Below are 16,235 nucleotides of genomic sequence, written 5' to 3'. Positions count from 1 at the left end.
GTAACTTTTTTTAATGTTTGATTATAAAACAGTGAATGAAATGTATGTAAAAAATGGAAAAATGTAAATGTCAGATTAAAGTGAATAGAGAAGTTGGATAAATTATAGGGACTGATAACAAAGGATACCAATATTGTTTTTATTTCAGAAATGGTACACAATTCATTAGGATAAGTAATGTACTCTTGGTGAAGAACATTTTCTAATACTGACCTAATTGTGAAGCTCCAAATCCTTGCGTTTTGGAAACAGGTTTAAAAATACTAAAAATATGAGTGGAGCCAGGAGGCTGACTGTTAAGAAAGGTCATCCTAGAGGAGTGGTTCTCAAACCAAGAACCCTCTCTTCAGGGGTGAAAGGCTGGAGGAAATGAGGCAGTAACTGCAATCATAATTTCTAGATGAGGTTTTTTAAACAGAAGAATTTGGTCATTTTCTTCAGCCTCCATTGATAGAAAACAGGGAAATTTGGGGATAATTGTAGTGGTCCTATCAATACAACCTTTTGGTGAAACCACAAGTAGAAATTGCTAGAAAGGAAAGATGTAGCACAGTTCTTTTTTCTGGAAGAGGTCCATCATATATTTTTAAATAACTTAGGCTCATTTGGAATAAATATTAACACTCATTTCTCAGAAATAGTATTTTTTTTGTAATTCACATTGCAAAATGCGATTTTAGCTAGTTTGGGCACCTATTTTTAGTGATACAGTGAGAGGAGTATGTCCCATTTTAGAAAAGAATGGTTCGTGATGGGTATCTAACCCAGCTCTCAAGGAGTGACCCTCCTCTTTTTGGTCCTCTAATTGAGGACCAGAAAGGATGGTAAAGGCTTCATTGACTAGCAAAATCCATGTGACAGGACAAACACTAAGGTAAATATTTTACCTTTATTGAAAAGCCCCAACTTCCTTTAATCATTTCTAATATGTGAAGAAGGAAGACAGTCAACTGTTTATGGATTTTTATTTTTAGTTTGGTATATAAACATTTGGCCATTACAAGAACAAATTGTCAGTGATCTCAAACACAGTTGTAAACAGTTTATTCCTAGAATTTTCAAATAATTTAATAGTTTTAATTTGTTTTGGTGATGTATACTACATTTCTATGAAGATTTGACATTTTCCAAACAGTATTTTCAGCAAATTTTGATTCAAGTCATTGAAGTAGAGGTTTACAGAATCAATGTCATCTTAATAAATAATATTAATCACTTGTATGGAACTTACGTGCTAAGTACTTTTCAAAGTACTTTATATACGTACATATTAACTTATGCCCTGTAACAAATGAGGAAAGTGAGGCATAATAATTGAAGTAACTTTCCCAAGGTCACAGCTGGTACGTTGGTAGAGCTTGGTGCTGCTTCCCATAGATCATAATGTTGATGTAATCTGATAACTGACAAAAAAAAAGTTTCTGCTGTTTGGAAGAATGTAAAGGACATCTTATATAGAATGCCAGTAGGTAAGAGGGAGAACAGTTTTTTGGTTGAAACTGGGGTAGAAATGATTGGCCTAGAGCTCTCGCCATGCTATTTGACTCCCTTTCTCCCCTCTAGTGAATCCATGAAGCATCTCTGCTAAACCCATTATGGCTTTAGAGAGATACAGTTTGAAAACCACTTTAATAAGACGGCCACATTTTAATCATAAGGGTGTTGAGGTCAAGAGCCTTAGTTTTGCCCATAGTCACTGACAGGGCTGAATTAGGGGCTTCTCTCATTTATGGGGCCATAGAAATAGTTCAGTTCTGTTTTCTGGAGTGTACTCAGCCAACTGAATTAAGATTATTGGCAATTAAAATTTACTTCTTAACCATTTTAGGAGGGATAATTTGCCATGGAAACTTTGTTGATAATATGCATTATTTCCAAGACTAAAATTCAACAATGTATGAATTAGCATTCATTGCTAAAGTTGTAATTATTTCTATTACATATACATGTATATAATACATAATATTATTAGATATATGTATATAATATATATGTGTGTGTGTGTATATATATATGTGTGTGTGTATATATATATACATATGTGTGTATATATATATATATATATATATATATATATATATGTATACACACGTGGTGCCAAAAAAATGTATACAGTTTTTAAGAAAGGAAAATGTATTAAAATTGTAATACTCAAAATATGTTCATAACAAAAGATGAATACAAGTCATGTTTGACTCTGCAATTACAAGAGGTGCTCAAAGTGGTTACCATCAGTGTATAGTTTTTTCCTTTCTTAAAATGTGTATACTGTGTGTCTGTGTGGAGAGAGAGAGAGAGAGAGAGAGAGAGAGAGAGAGAGATACAGATTTATAGATACATATTGTTACCACGTAACTGCGTAACAAATTAGTGGGTAAAGCTGCACCAAAATTAAAAAATGACTTATTCTTTAGGCACAACATAGTGTGCAGTTACTATTATTCTTTAAAATATTTTACTTTCTTGTATTTAAGGTAGTTGTCACCTTCATTTTTTAAGCAATATTTTTCAATAAGCATGTTTAATATACCTCACATACCAAGTACTGTATGTGGTGTTATAGGTTATATCAAAGTAGAAAAACAGATTCTTGTCAGCTAACAAATATCCAGGTATTTGTGTATCTATTAGCAGATCTAGGCTTAAATCTCCATTCCGATTATTTAGTTTTGTGACCTTGGATAAGTTGCTTAACTTCTGTAATTCTGGTTTCTGCCTGTGAAGATGAGGGTGATAATTATGAGAATTGAAAGAAATGATATACGTAAAGTGCCTAGCACAAGTACTTAGCTTATTTTCCAGTTTCTCTCTATAGAGTTGATTAGGAACAATGATCCAGCAAACAGATATTTTAAAGTACTTTTAATTAATGAATGTTTCTGTTTGACTACATTTTAACTCACACAAATAATTTATAAAATTAATTCATAGGATTTTTTAAAGTCTGATACATTCTAATTAAAGGATGACTAGTGGAGACTTGTGATTTAATAGACCAGAAAGCTGTGCATTTATCTATTTACTCATTATAATCTACATTTGCATATTCATAAGCAAAAATTCACCAGAGTTTGGTTTTCAGTGTGGCTTTAAATTAGTTTTTCCAGAGTTGGCCAATCTAGACAAACTAAACATACAGCATAGGAATTTACTTCCTTTAGAGTGTTCGCATAAACATGTATTATGCAGATTTGGGTGAGATTAGCAACTCTACTATTCCATGCAATTTTTTGATAAGATGTGTATTTACATTTCATCTGCTACTGGTTGTCCTTTTTTACAGTGTGTGTCTTTCTCCAAAATTGCCCCATTAAGTATTTAGCTGCAAATTGCTAAGAGTCTTTCCTATTATACCCATACTATGTGTCCCTTGTCACAGAATCCATTAACTCCAGCATATAATTACACTATAGGTATTTTACCCTCAAGTTTTCTCTAGTTCTTTATCTATTTAATAAGTGTTTTGTGTGTGTGCTGGTATTTCCTTTTGTAGGAAACAAACCTTCAGGTATTTACTAATGTAATTTAGTTTCCTTGAAGCCATAAATGAAAATGCTGTTCTGTGTGCATACAGATGACTTAGTATTTGACATAAATTGCTGCAGATTGTTTTAGAGAAGGCCAGGCCTAGGGCTAAACAGCCTTCGTCTTTATAAAGTTCTGTGGCATATAATGGATCAAACCTTAGCTCTAGTATCTGAGTATCCAGGCAGTAGTTTTCAAACCTGGTTTGTCAGCAGAATCACCTAGCAAACTTATTTTTGTTTTCCTTTTTAAAGCACAAATTCCCAATATTTATTAGTAGGCCTGGAGTACTATCCACTAAACTCTTCCGTCTCCTGCTCCTGCCCCTCTTGTTTTTGCTGTCCAAGTGAGTGAGTGAGCATCCAGTTTCAGAACTGCTTTTTTGACCTATGGAATCCAGTCATTATCATTGAATATGAAATATATGTTCATCTTGTTGATTAGCCTTCAAAGCACATTTTTATAATCCTATTTTAGCAGAATTTAGTCAGTTGTGTATAAACAGGTAACTGATCGCTGTGTAATTTGCTCCTTTATATTCTGTATTAAATAGGCTCATTGTGGATTTGAAGAATCATCCATATTCAGAGATTTGACATTTTTTATTTGTTGAAATTATAATTTTCTTAAACAAAATAGGATGGTCATATGACACCATTTTATTAAGCAGAAGTGGACTTGTGGCCATCACAGCAATGCAGAAGGATTCAACTTGCTTGAAACCATGAATGAAAGGAATAGTTGTATAACTTAAAACTGCTATTACTAAACTAGAGGCAGAAAAAAGCGCATAGGTATCATTTCTATGTAAAATTCTTTGTCTTATTTGAATATTCAATGTTTTAATGTTTCTGAGTCATACTGATGGTTGGCATTCAGGAGGTATAAGTAAATATTTACTGAAATATTTAATAAAAATGTCATTATTACTTTAAAATAGGCTAAAATACCTTTTTATACCAAAATCCAGTCTACTTGTAATTTTTAAAATTCCCACATTTATTTACTAGAACCGTGCTATGAAATACACACATGCATACAGAAATCTGGGCAGTCTTGACACTGATCTTTTTTGTTTCTTTCAATCGTAGAGCTGAAGTGTGATAGGTACAAAATAATTGAAAGCTGGGATTTGTTATTAAAAATCAGTAATAAAAAGTTATATTTGAAACAGTCTAGATTTATATTTTACTAATTCATATCGTCATACTTGCATTTGAACAGCAAAAGTTTTGTAACAACAGCTAACAGAATGGATGTGAAAAAAGAGAAGGCTTGCTTAGAGAATGTGAGACTGTTTGAGAGGGCAGAATTACATTAAGTTCAGTTTGACAAAAAGACTAATTGCTATGAAGTTAGAACATGGAAATTGAAAAGCATAGATATAAAAGACAAAAAGAGTTCAGGAAAAATGATGCATGGATAGGAAGCATAATCAAATCAAATGAGAATTAGATTTTTTTTCTCTTCCATTAGAAAGGGGAGGAAAGTATTGATGCACATACATATAGCAAAGGATGATTGCTGTAAAAGTTAAGGTAGACTATTCTGATATTGTCTCTCCCAGAAATTTAAATATATTTTCTAAAGGAAATAGTCACAGATGAGGTTTGGAAGGGGAGGATACACAGTCATTGGATAGAAGGTAAATGCATCTTAAGAGAGAAGAGCTGTGCCTGAGGAGGCAATATTTTAAACATCAAACTATTAGGTATGTAACTTGAAGTGTGGATAAATATAGAAATAAGTTACATGTAGTAGCAAAATTTCATATAATTGTTCATGAGATAGCAAGAGTAGAGAATATGGTAACTTGAATTCAGCTATATTAGTGAAAGAAAGGAAAAATCATAACTGGAAAAGATGAGAGGCAGAGGCATATTCTTACAAACTTAAGTAAGTGATGCTGAGTGAAATGCTGCTTATTTGGGCAAGTTAATGTTGTAGAACGTCTGGTCAGCAGTGCAGGAGAAGTCAGGATCACAGAAGGGTCTGGGCTAAAACCCCCACTCAACCAGCCAGTCATATATTTGTGCTTGATGCGGTGTTTATGGTAGTTAACAGTGTGATTAGTAATTTGTAAACATGTATACACAAACTTCTTTCAAATGTAACTTATTTTAAGAAGATTCTTTTTTCCTTACCCCACAGGGATATAGCTAGTGCAATAAAAGAACTTCTTGATACAGTGAATAATGTCTTCAAGAAATATCAATACCAGAACCGCAGGGTAAGTTCAGTAGAAACCTTATGTGCTGCCACCCTAGATGAAACAGCTTGTTGTTTTGTTGAATTAAATCCTAAGACGGTTTGATTATTGGGAAGTTTTGTATCATTAACCACTGAATTTAAATATCCTATTACATGCGTTTACCTAAATATTCCTAAAAATGCTTGTCTGTTTTATAAAGTCTATTCTGCATTCTGTGTAATCTCCTATCTTTGACTTTGGCTTTTGTGTTATTTCTGTTATTTATTACTTTTTTCTTACTGTTTTTTGATGTCTGTAGGCACTTGAACACCAAAAGAAAGAATTTGTAAAGTACTCCAAAAGTTTCAGTGATACTCTGAAAACCTATTTTAAAGATGGCAAGTAAGTACTGTTATCATCCTTCTCTTTTAAAATGTAAATAAATTATGTGGTTTATATGATAGTAATACCATATAAATATAAAGCCTTTTACTATATCGTTAATACTTAAGCTAATACTAAGATAGACTGTTAAAAGTAGAAAGGAAATAGTTGATAATCCAGCCATAACTCGACTCTAGTGCAGGGGTTGGCAGACTTTTTATGGAAAGGGCCAAATAGCAAATATTTTGACTTGGTGGGCTTGTTGCAACTGCCACCTTCACTTCTGCTGTTGTTCAAAAGCAGCCATAGATGATACAGAAATGTGAGCACGATGACCTGTTCTAATAAAATTATTTGTAGACATTGCAATTTGAATTTTACATACTTTTCACTTGTTGCGTGTTATTCTTTTGATTTATTTTTATTTTTTTACCCATTAAAAATGTAAAAGTATTCTTAGCTTGCAGGCCATACAGAAACAAAGTGAGTGAGATGTGGCTTACTGACCCCTGAAGCAGTGGTTCTCAAACTTGAGTAGCAGTGGAATCACTTGGAGGGCCTCTTAAAGCACAAATTGCTTTTGGCTCCCATCCCCCGGAGCTTCTGATTCTGTAAGTCTAAGGTGGGCCCAAGAATGTGCATTTACTTCTAAGAAGTTTCCAGATAGTACTGATGCTGTAGGTCTATTGAGAACTGCTGTGCTAAGGTTAAAACAATGGTTCTCAATCTTGTTTGCACATTAGATTCTCTTAAGTTCTGTTTTTAAATATCCCAGTGCCTTGGCCCTACCTTCGGAAATTGTTATTCATTTGGCTTGCAGGGGGGCCAGGGTTTAGGTGTTTTATAAAAGTGCTCCAGGTGATTTTAAAGTGCTGCAAAGGTTGTGATCCATTGTCCTAGAAGGAGGGAGGCTTTCAGGCTTATTCTATAAAACAGGTAGAATACTGAAATGGTAAATTGGACATTATTTTTTAATTTACATATATTTGACTGTAGAATAGTCCAGAAACCAAGAAATTTTGTGTGTGTATGTGTGTGTGTGTATGTATGTATGTACATACAGAGGGTGCCAAAAAAAATGTATACATATTTTAAGAAAGGAAAAAAGTATTAAAATGATAATATATACCGATAAGAAAAGATGAATACAAGTCACGTTTGACTTCTGCAATTACAAGACGTTTTCAAAGTGGTTACCATCAGCATCCAGACACTCCTGATTACTGCGAACTGCTGCTTGAGCAAAGTTGACCAAAGTGTCCACTTGTATTGCTGCACATGCTGTTTCAATTCCTTTACACAGTATTATGCATCTCAAATTTATCATGAATGCATGTGCTTGTTTGGTGTGTTGGAGGTTCTTTTGCATAGTCACGCCTCCATTGCCGTTGTACTTCCGCAGTGTTCTCAAATTTCAAATACCACCTCAAAATGGTCTTGCGCTTCTTGAACGATAACTGTGCTTCCGCCATTTTCTTTGTCCTGCCTGTTGCATGGTGACGCTAGCATTCATTTGATTAACACCATCTTTTGAGTGAACATCGTACTACACATTGCTACCGTAATTCAATTCAACTTCGAAAAGTAATATATAGATAACATCGCTTAAAATATGTATACTTTTTTTGGCACCCTGGGTGTGTGTGTGTGTGTGTGTGTATAAAAATAAAATGTGTAAGGTGATGCAGAGGCCATGTCTTCTGCAGCATCGGACCTTATAGTGAATTCTTTGTAGCTCAAGTGGATTGCTAGGAAACTTGTTGACAAAAACATTTCTAATAGTTCTTAAACTCATTAAAATAGCAGTTATTTCAGCTATAATTAACAGGGGCCTCAAACATCATATCTTTCCATTGAAGTTTTAAGATCCCTACATCCATGTCAAGCTATTGCAATGTTATAATATTTTAAAATAATAAAATAATACATTAGAGTAGTTTGTTGATTTTTAAAGTTATTTTTAACCGTTCAAACTGGTCAGAATGTTTGTATGTATATATATTATGAATTGAAGACACTCAGCTAAAGCTTTAATGGTTTTGTGTTGTTCCATACTACTATTCAGGTTGTCTTGGGTAAATGTTCCTTGATGACTTAGTTTAATAAGCTGGCAGGTGTGTTCTGGAAGTAAACTTACATCTGTTTTTCCCGGATCTCCTCTGCTAAGCCCAAATAACCAAAAACACATTAAAAGAATAATTTACATGATGGGATCATTATTTCTGGTTCTAATTAATTAAGAACTATGTGCAATAAGCACATTGAAAGGTAGAAATTCATATAGAGCCTAATTTTCATTAATCTGAAATTATTTACTGTCTGTCATGTTTATATATTAGAATCACTTGGGTTCAGTATTTTAAAATCCCAATGCTTTGGACCCATAATTATTTTTAACAGTTTAAAGAGGCATATGGATTGTTCAAGTTTCCTGCTACTACTTTTCTCCATTCGGCAGCTTCTTTAAATTACAGTTATTATTTGTGTATGACAAATGTGTCATGAGTTTCATACCTGTTGCCTCAAACTGAAAATTATTACTGGAGCCTGATCTTTGAGCTGTCTTTCAAGGACGAATTAACTTTCATTCAACTAATTCTTCTTTGGCCCTCTTTTTCTGAGAACTGCAGGATAAAGATAACAATCTTTAACTAGGCTACTAAGAAACCGATAAGGCCACACAGTGGGACTAGGGCATCAGCTCTATGCTCTAGTCACATGAAGATGGGCTGATAGGAAATGTGATACAGCACAATGTAATTTTTTAACAACATTTTTATATACTACCAACTTCGAAATACTGAAACTACATGCTTATTTTGTTTTAAAAGTAGAATAAGCCTAAAAGTAGATTAGAAATCACAGATTTTCGTTTTGAAAGCAGGTAAGAGAGATTGGGATGAATCAAATTTGAAATAATTGGCTTTTTCTTCAGGATTTATAATGCTCATTGATATGTAGGTTTTGAGACTGAGTATAATGCTTTCGCAGATTTTATTTTGTTAAGTTCTTTGAACCACAGCTGGAGACTACATTTGAATCCTCTTCTTTTGACCAGTTATTTGACCTATAAATGAACCCTGGTACTTCAGGCACCACCTGTTGTTAGCCGGCCACCAACACCTAATTGCCCACCAGTACCACTAGGGAGCAGTAATTCCTAGACAGTTTCAAGTGATGGAGGACCATTCAATTCCATCTGGAATAAAAGTTGTTATACTCAGTACTAACCCTTTTTTTCTAAATTGACTTCATTGCTACTGTTAGTATATGGCATTGAGTATAATATTTTTAAAGAATGAATTTTTTGGATAAAATTAATGCTTTTTCTTTTTTTTGAACAGGGCAATAAATGTGTTCATAAGTGCCAACCGACTAATTCATCAAACCAACTTGATACTTCAGACCTTCAAAACTGTGGCCTGAAAGTTGTATATGTTAAGAGATGTACTTCCCAGTGGCAGTATTGAACTGCCTTTATCTGTAAATTTTAAAGTTTGACTGTATAAATTATAAGTCCCTCCTGCAGGGATCTAATCCAGGATGTTGAATGGGATTATTGCCATCTTACACCATATTTTTGTAAAATGTAGCTTAATCATAATCTCACACTGAAGATTTTGCATCACTTTTGCTATTATCATTCTTTTAAGAATTATAAGCCAAAAGAATTTACGCCTTAATGTGTCATTATATAACATTCCTTAAAAGAATTGTAAATATTGGTGTTTGTTTCTGACATTTTAACTTGAAAGCGATATGCTGCAAGATAATGTATTTAACAATATTTGGTGGCAAATATTCAATAAATAGTTTACATCTGTTAAACATTTCTTTACTTGAAAACATGGATATATATGTGAATATATATGTATATGTATGTGCATACATATATGTATGTACATACATGTATACACATATATATGAGATCAGAAGACCAAAACTACTTGGGGTAATGTCTAAAGAACGTCTAGCAGACGCTTACTAGCAATTTATCAGATAATAAAGCAGCAAGAATTTTAATTTTTTGTCCTTAATCACTGGGCAAAAACTAGTCAATGGAAATATTTTTGTTAGTTATTATATATAGGGTACTAAATATTTTTCCAGCCTGTTTTAAGAGACATGAGAGAGATGGCAATTTATAGTGTCTTCACACTGTAATGCCACTTTTTGAACTCTGTGACAATGTAAAATTAAGTCTTTCTGGTATGCTGGGCCCTAATAAGCTTTGCACCTTTTTTCCAAAAATAGCCACAGCTAGTAGTAATTTGAAGCTATACCAATGTTAGTTGGTTTGGAATTGTTATGAGTGTTAATAATATTAGATACACTCTTTAAATATGTATAGTTTTGTTTCACCATAGAGAAGTTTTAAGGAAATTATGTTTTAAGTATTCATGTTAAGTGATTTCATTTTTTGGTTATGATAAAATAAAGGAAAAAATCAGAATTTGTTTATCTTTTATAAAGATTTTAAATGTTAAATATTCTGTTGGCAATATAAATTTTGCTTTAATGCAATATAGTTATTTGAAAAACTTTTTTCTCCATTTTTAAAAATAGATGTTTTAAAGAATCAGTATCGTTGGCAACAGAAAAGGAATTTGTCTTGTTAGATGTAAACAGGAAATATGTGGAAAGAAGCCAAAAAACAACAGTTGGATGGAATCTCATAATTTATGAACATTTTACTGAATTTTTTTTTTTTCTTCCAAGATACATAGCTGGTAAAACATAGAAATTGGTGATCTTACTGCTATTTATTTCTGATACGAACCATTATTTACTCTTGGAAGTAGACTGATGTTCATTTGCAAAATAGACTTATGAATACATGAAAAAGTATAATTTTTTTTGATCAGCAGACTTTTCTAACATTAGCCTTTCTTCCTGTTGTCTGTACCTCCTTAACAGAACACATCAGTTACCAGCCGCGCCCCAACTCATCTGTTTTTATAAGCCCTTTATCTTTTCATTCCATTATCCAATATCTCTCATTTGTGTTTTCATGATGTTTACCTCCAGAAAGGAGGTTTATTCTCAGAATAATTCAGATTCTAATGTAACCCAAGGGGGGCTGAGTTTGTTGCGTGAGGAAAGGGCCAATGTGGCACCAGTTGGATAACATCTTCAGAGAACACAAACGTGGCTGGCTCCCAACGGAAAGGAAGAAAAGGAGACATTTCTTGAGCACCTCTGTAAGAAGCACTATTCTAGTTAACATTAATTTTCAACAGTCCTATTAACTATCTCTTGCACTTGAAGAAACTGGCTAAGAGAACTTAGGTTACAAGTGCTGGTAACAGCTGGAACCAGGGTTTGAATTCAGCATTTGTCTCCAGACTCCAGACTCTTTCCACTGAACTGTATTTCTCCATTGCCGAAATGCACCTTGTTTAAAATACTCCCTGACAAAGCTCTCCTTGGTCCACAGGAAATGAGAAAAACTAGGACAATGTGATCTCTTTTTTAATCTAAATTTATTTTAAAAGGTAATTTTTTATTTAGTGATCATAGCTATTTTTCGAATGTTAAAAATGTTCCTCATACTTCCTTTAAACACAATGATATAAATAGTAGATGGTAGTTTTGTTTTCTTTAATGATTGCATATTAATAAGCTTATAAGGTGAAACATGAAGTTGGCAACTCAATAATCAGTCCCTCCTAATTTTTTTTAACCTTTTTTATGGAAATAATTTCAAATTTACAGAAAATTGGCAAGAATAAAGTAGTACAAAGAACATCCACATGTTTTTCACCTATTGTTAAGATTTTACCATTTTGATTTTATCATTTGCTTTTTTCTTTTTTTTTCTTGTTTCTTTACCTTCCCTGAAGTCTCCTTTACTCTGGTTCATTTCCATGGCCACCGTTGTCTTTTATGGCATTGACATGACATGTTTTTGAAGAATACAGTCTTCTGCCTCCTCCCCTTTTTAATAGAATGTTCTTCATTTTGGGGTTCCTCGTTAGATTGAGGTTATGCGTTCCTGGTCAGAATAACCACGTTGGTGATACTATGTCATCAGGTTTTGGGCATACAGGGTCCATCTGCTCTTCGTTGGAGATGTTCATTTTGGTCATTGGGTCAAGGTGGTGTTCAGTTTGTCCAATGTATAGTTTATGTTTTTTTTTTACCTTGTATCTAATAAACAACCTGTGGGAGACTGAAGTCATGCTAACATCAGTATTTAGCATCCATTGATGGTTCTTGCTTACTCAGTCTTTAATAGTGGCAAAATGGTGACTTTCCAACTCCAGCATTCCTGCATGTACCAGTTGGCACTCAGCATTCTACTGTAAGAAGGAAGCCTCCTTCCTCATCCATCCATTCAGCCACGTGAATTTATTAACCATTGTTTTGGACTCTCGGTTTTCTATTTTTTCAGTGGCTTATTATTCATTACTTTGTTGCTTAAATTGTCTTAGATTTGAACAGTAGAAGCTTCTTCAGTGTGGTTTCTATGTCTTTGTGGCATCCACTACATTTTTTGTTTTTGTTTTTTTAAGCACATTGTCTTAAATAAAAGATGTTCCAAGATCTGAAATCAGCAGTGTCTCCAAGGAACCCTCGGGAATGGTGGATACATGGATCTGGCTACTGGATGTGTGCTCAATGCTGCTGGGCTTGGCCTGTTCAGCCGACAGTAGTAGGAAATGTGCATGTATGTGCATATACACACAAGTATGCATGCACACGTATGTTTTACCTGTGCTCTTATACATCTTACATTTGATTTCAGAAATCGTGTTCGTAGGATTCTTTCTTGTCTTTCCCATTCCATATTTCTCTGTCCCTTCCTCAGAATCCTGGCTCCCAAAAAAGTCTGTTTTTCAATTGTTCAATCCCTATAATACATCTAAAATAGTTTTTCTTGCATTTACCCACATCACTGTAAAAAACACACTTAAAAGACTGCAAGATTGTAGTTCTCTCCCTATCTGTATTCTGCCTAAGGCTAAGATACATAATTACATCCTGTGTTCATAAATTACTTGGATTCATTCTTTGTTCCTCCTTCACTGTGATTATGTTATTTGAAATAAATTGAGTTTATTTGTTTCAGTTTTCTTCCAGGTTTAAGCCTCCACTCTCCCCCCTCCCCCCCCCCCACACACTTCCCATCCTTGTTGGTTTAATTTTATTTTTTAAATATAGAACATTAACATGCTTACAAAAACTATATACCAAAAGGTATTCTGAGAGAAGTGTCACTCATATGTCTTCTGTCCATCCCCCCTGACCCCCTGTAGGTATCCAACTTCACTGTTTTTCCCTGTTTCTTTTTATGAAGAAAGGTAAATGAGTTTTCTTATCCCCTCTTTCTTACACAATTCAGTGCCACAAAATTGACCCATTTTAAGAGTTGTGCATTCTGACCGCAATCCAGTTGTAGGCCATTTTCATCCTAATAAAAATCCCTCATGCCCATTACAATTAATCCTTGTTCCCACCCAATCCTGGCTCCTTAGTTCCAGGCAACCAATAGCTACTTTATATCTCCATAGATATTTTTTTTTCTGGACATTTCATATAAATAGAATTATACAGTGATACCTTTTTAGTCTGGCTTTTATGTAGTATAAGGTATTTGAGGTCCATATCATTGCATATGTCAGCATTTCTGTCAATACGACTTGCTGAATAGTATTCCAGTATATGAACTTTGCATGTCTATTTACAGTTGGACATGGGTTGCTTCCTTTTTGGCTATGATGCATAATGTTTCTATGGGCATTGACCTGCAAGGATTTTTTGTGGGCATAGTTTTCATTGAGTAGAAACCTGAGTGGAATTGTTGGCTTGTATAATAAATTTATATTTAACTTTTTAACAAATTTTTCCAAGTGGCTGTACCATGTTACATTCCCACCAGCAATGTGTGAGGGTTCTTGTTTCTCCACATCCTCACCAACATATGTTAACATTTATATTATAGACATTCTTGTAGATACAAAGTGGTATCTAATGGTTTAAATTTGTATTTCCCTAATGACAAAGGAAATTGAACACCTTTCATGTGCTTATTATTAGCTACTTTACATACATGCTATTACGGACTTCACATTTTTCACTAAACATCTCCAATAAACACTCCATGTGAACTCATATCTTTATCTCCCAATCTCTATCTATCTATCAGTCCAGCATTGCATGGTGTGTAGGTACCACAGTTTATCTGTTAATCTCCTATGCTTGGGCATTTTGGTAGTGCTTATAATTTTGCAAAATTTCACATAATTTACAGTGAATGATGTGTTTCTGTTTTGTTTGAGGTATACCTTTGGAGTACATTCCTAGAAGTGGGGTTACAGAGTCAAAGGACATATGCATATGTAGTTTTATTAGATACTGCCAAATCTCCATAAAGGTTATTGCAATTCATATTCCACCAGGAGACCCCAAAGCTTCACTAACAATAAATTGTCAAGCTTTCTAGTTTTTGCCAATCTGATGGGTGAGAAATGGTGTCTAATTTTATCTTTAATTTCCATTTCTCCTATGAGTGAAGTTTAGCATCTTTCATTTTTAAGGACCACTTTTATACCTTTTTTGTGATTCTTATTTTGCATTTTTAATGCAAATTTAAAATATGTAGACAAATGTATCGATTCCTCTATGAAACCATCTGGGCTTGGTGCTTTTTTTATGAAGTAATTTCTTGATAATTATTTCTTTTATGCAAACTTTTTAAAACTTTGTACAGTAGTCATTTTGCTAAACTGTATTTTTCTAAGAAAGTATCCATATCCTCTAGGTTTTCAGATACATTTGCGTTGAAGTGAATAAAATAATTTTTTTATTTATTTTCCATCAATAGCTTTTTATTGTTATTTCTTATTCTGTGTGTCTTCAACATCTCCCCTTTTATTTTGTTTATTAAACAAGCAAATCCTCTGTCGATGTTTTTGTTTTACGGGATTTTACTCATTAATTTGATGTATTATTTTTCTATGCTCTAATTTTAAAAAAATTTTCAGCTCTTCATTTTATCTTGGACTTTCTTTTATTTTACTTAGTTCTGGCTCTTTCAGTTGAGAATGTAATTAATCTTCATTTTTTATTAATACAGGTATTTCTATGAAATTTTCTGTGATCAGTGCTTAGAATGTATTCCACAGATATATTTATTGTTTTCAGAAATTGTTTAATTTTTGGTTGTATTTCCTGTTTTGCCTGACAGTTAAGTTATCAGAATACCTTTAATTCCTAAGTGGAAGAGCCTTTTTGGTTGCATTATTTTCTATTTTTATTGCTTTATGATTAGCAAAGTTTGTGATAACTTTGTAGTACCTGCTGATGTTTTCTTTGTGCCCTAATATATGATCAGTGTTTTTTACACAGCTATGTGAATGTGTCATGTATACTTGTGAAGATTGTATTTTCTCTATTATTAGGATGTAGTAGTTAATATATATCCAAAATATTTACCTATGTTCTCTAGTTCTTATATATCCTTACTTTTTTGTGTTGTTCACTGGATCTGTCTTGTACCATGTGTAAAAGTGTCTAATAGTGGTGTGTTTCTGTCTTACCTTGCCTCTCGTAGTATTTGTTTTTATAGGTGGTGACTTGTGTTATTTGTTGTATAGATATTCATACCTGTTACATCCTAAATGTGAAATGTGGATTTTAATGTTATAAAGTGACCTTTTTTGTCTCATTTAATGCTTTTTTGAAGTTTGTCTTTTGACCTTGAGTTAAATCCATTCACATTTATTGAAGTGACTGTTATGTTTGGGCTTAATTTTATTATATTATTTGTTATAATTTCTGTGTATATTGTAAGTACTGTGAATCCTTGTGGATTTTTTTGTTTGTTTTTTGTAATGTGTCCTCTTTGCTTTTGAAAAAAGTTCCTAAGTGAGAGTCAATGTTCTTTTTCTACATTTTTTTACTCTCCCATCTCTCATTTTTAATTGCATTTTTCTACTTTATCAAAACAATATTTACATATTATCCTACCCCTGCCCCCACCATTGTTTCAGTCTTAACCTCTACAATTAAAAATGTGAATTGCTCGTGATTAGTACTTTTGCCTAAGTTTTCTCAATCATCTAGGTTGGATGAAAGTCATCCTCTAGTAGCTTTTATATTACACATTTATATTTATTCTCTCAGTTCTTGC

General features: G+C 33.3%; 1 protein-coding gene across 3 annotated transcripts in view; it reads left to right on the top strand.

Annotated features, from left to right (window-relative positions):
* The window catches only part of PDCD10 (programmed cell death 10), a 45,158-nt gene extending 33,312 nt beyond the window's left edge, over positions 1 to 11,846 (top strand). For 2 of the 3 annotated variants that reach the window (XM_019735820.2, XM_019735812.2), the window contains exons 6-8: positions 5,677 to 5,755; positions 6,036 to 6,118; positions 9,445 to 10,553. In XM_019735820.2, coding sequence (XP_019591379.1) covers positions 5,677 to 5,755; positions 6,036 to 6,118; positions 9,445 to 9,526 — 244 coding nt within the window. In that variant the 3' untranslated portion in view covers positions 9,527 to 10,553. Of the gene's footprint in view, positions 1 to 5,676; positions 5,756 to 6,035; positions 6,119 to 9,444 lie in introns of all 3 variants that reach the window. The other variant, XM_074327461.1, reaches the window with a different exon arrangement.
* The last annotated feature ends 4,389 nt before the right edge of the window (positions 11,847 to 16,235 follow it).

Source organism: Rhinolophus sinicus, linkage group LG01 (assembly GCF_036562045.2).
Source record: "Rhinolophus sinicus isolate RSC01 linkage group LG01, ASM3656204v1, whole genome shotgun sequence".
In the NCBI taxonomy this organism is placed as follows: Eukaryota; Metazoa; Chordata; class Mammalia; order Chiroptera; family Rhinolophidae; genus Rhinolophus; species Rhinolophus sinicus.
Note: the sequence above shows the minus strand (reverse complement) of the source record. Positions and strands in the feature narration are given on the sequence as shown.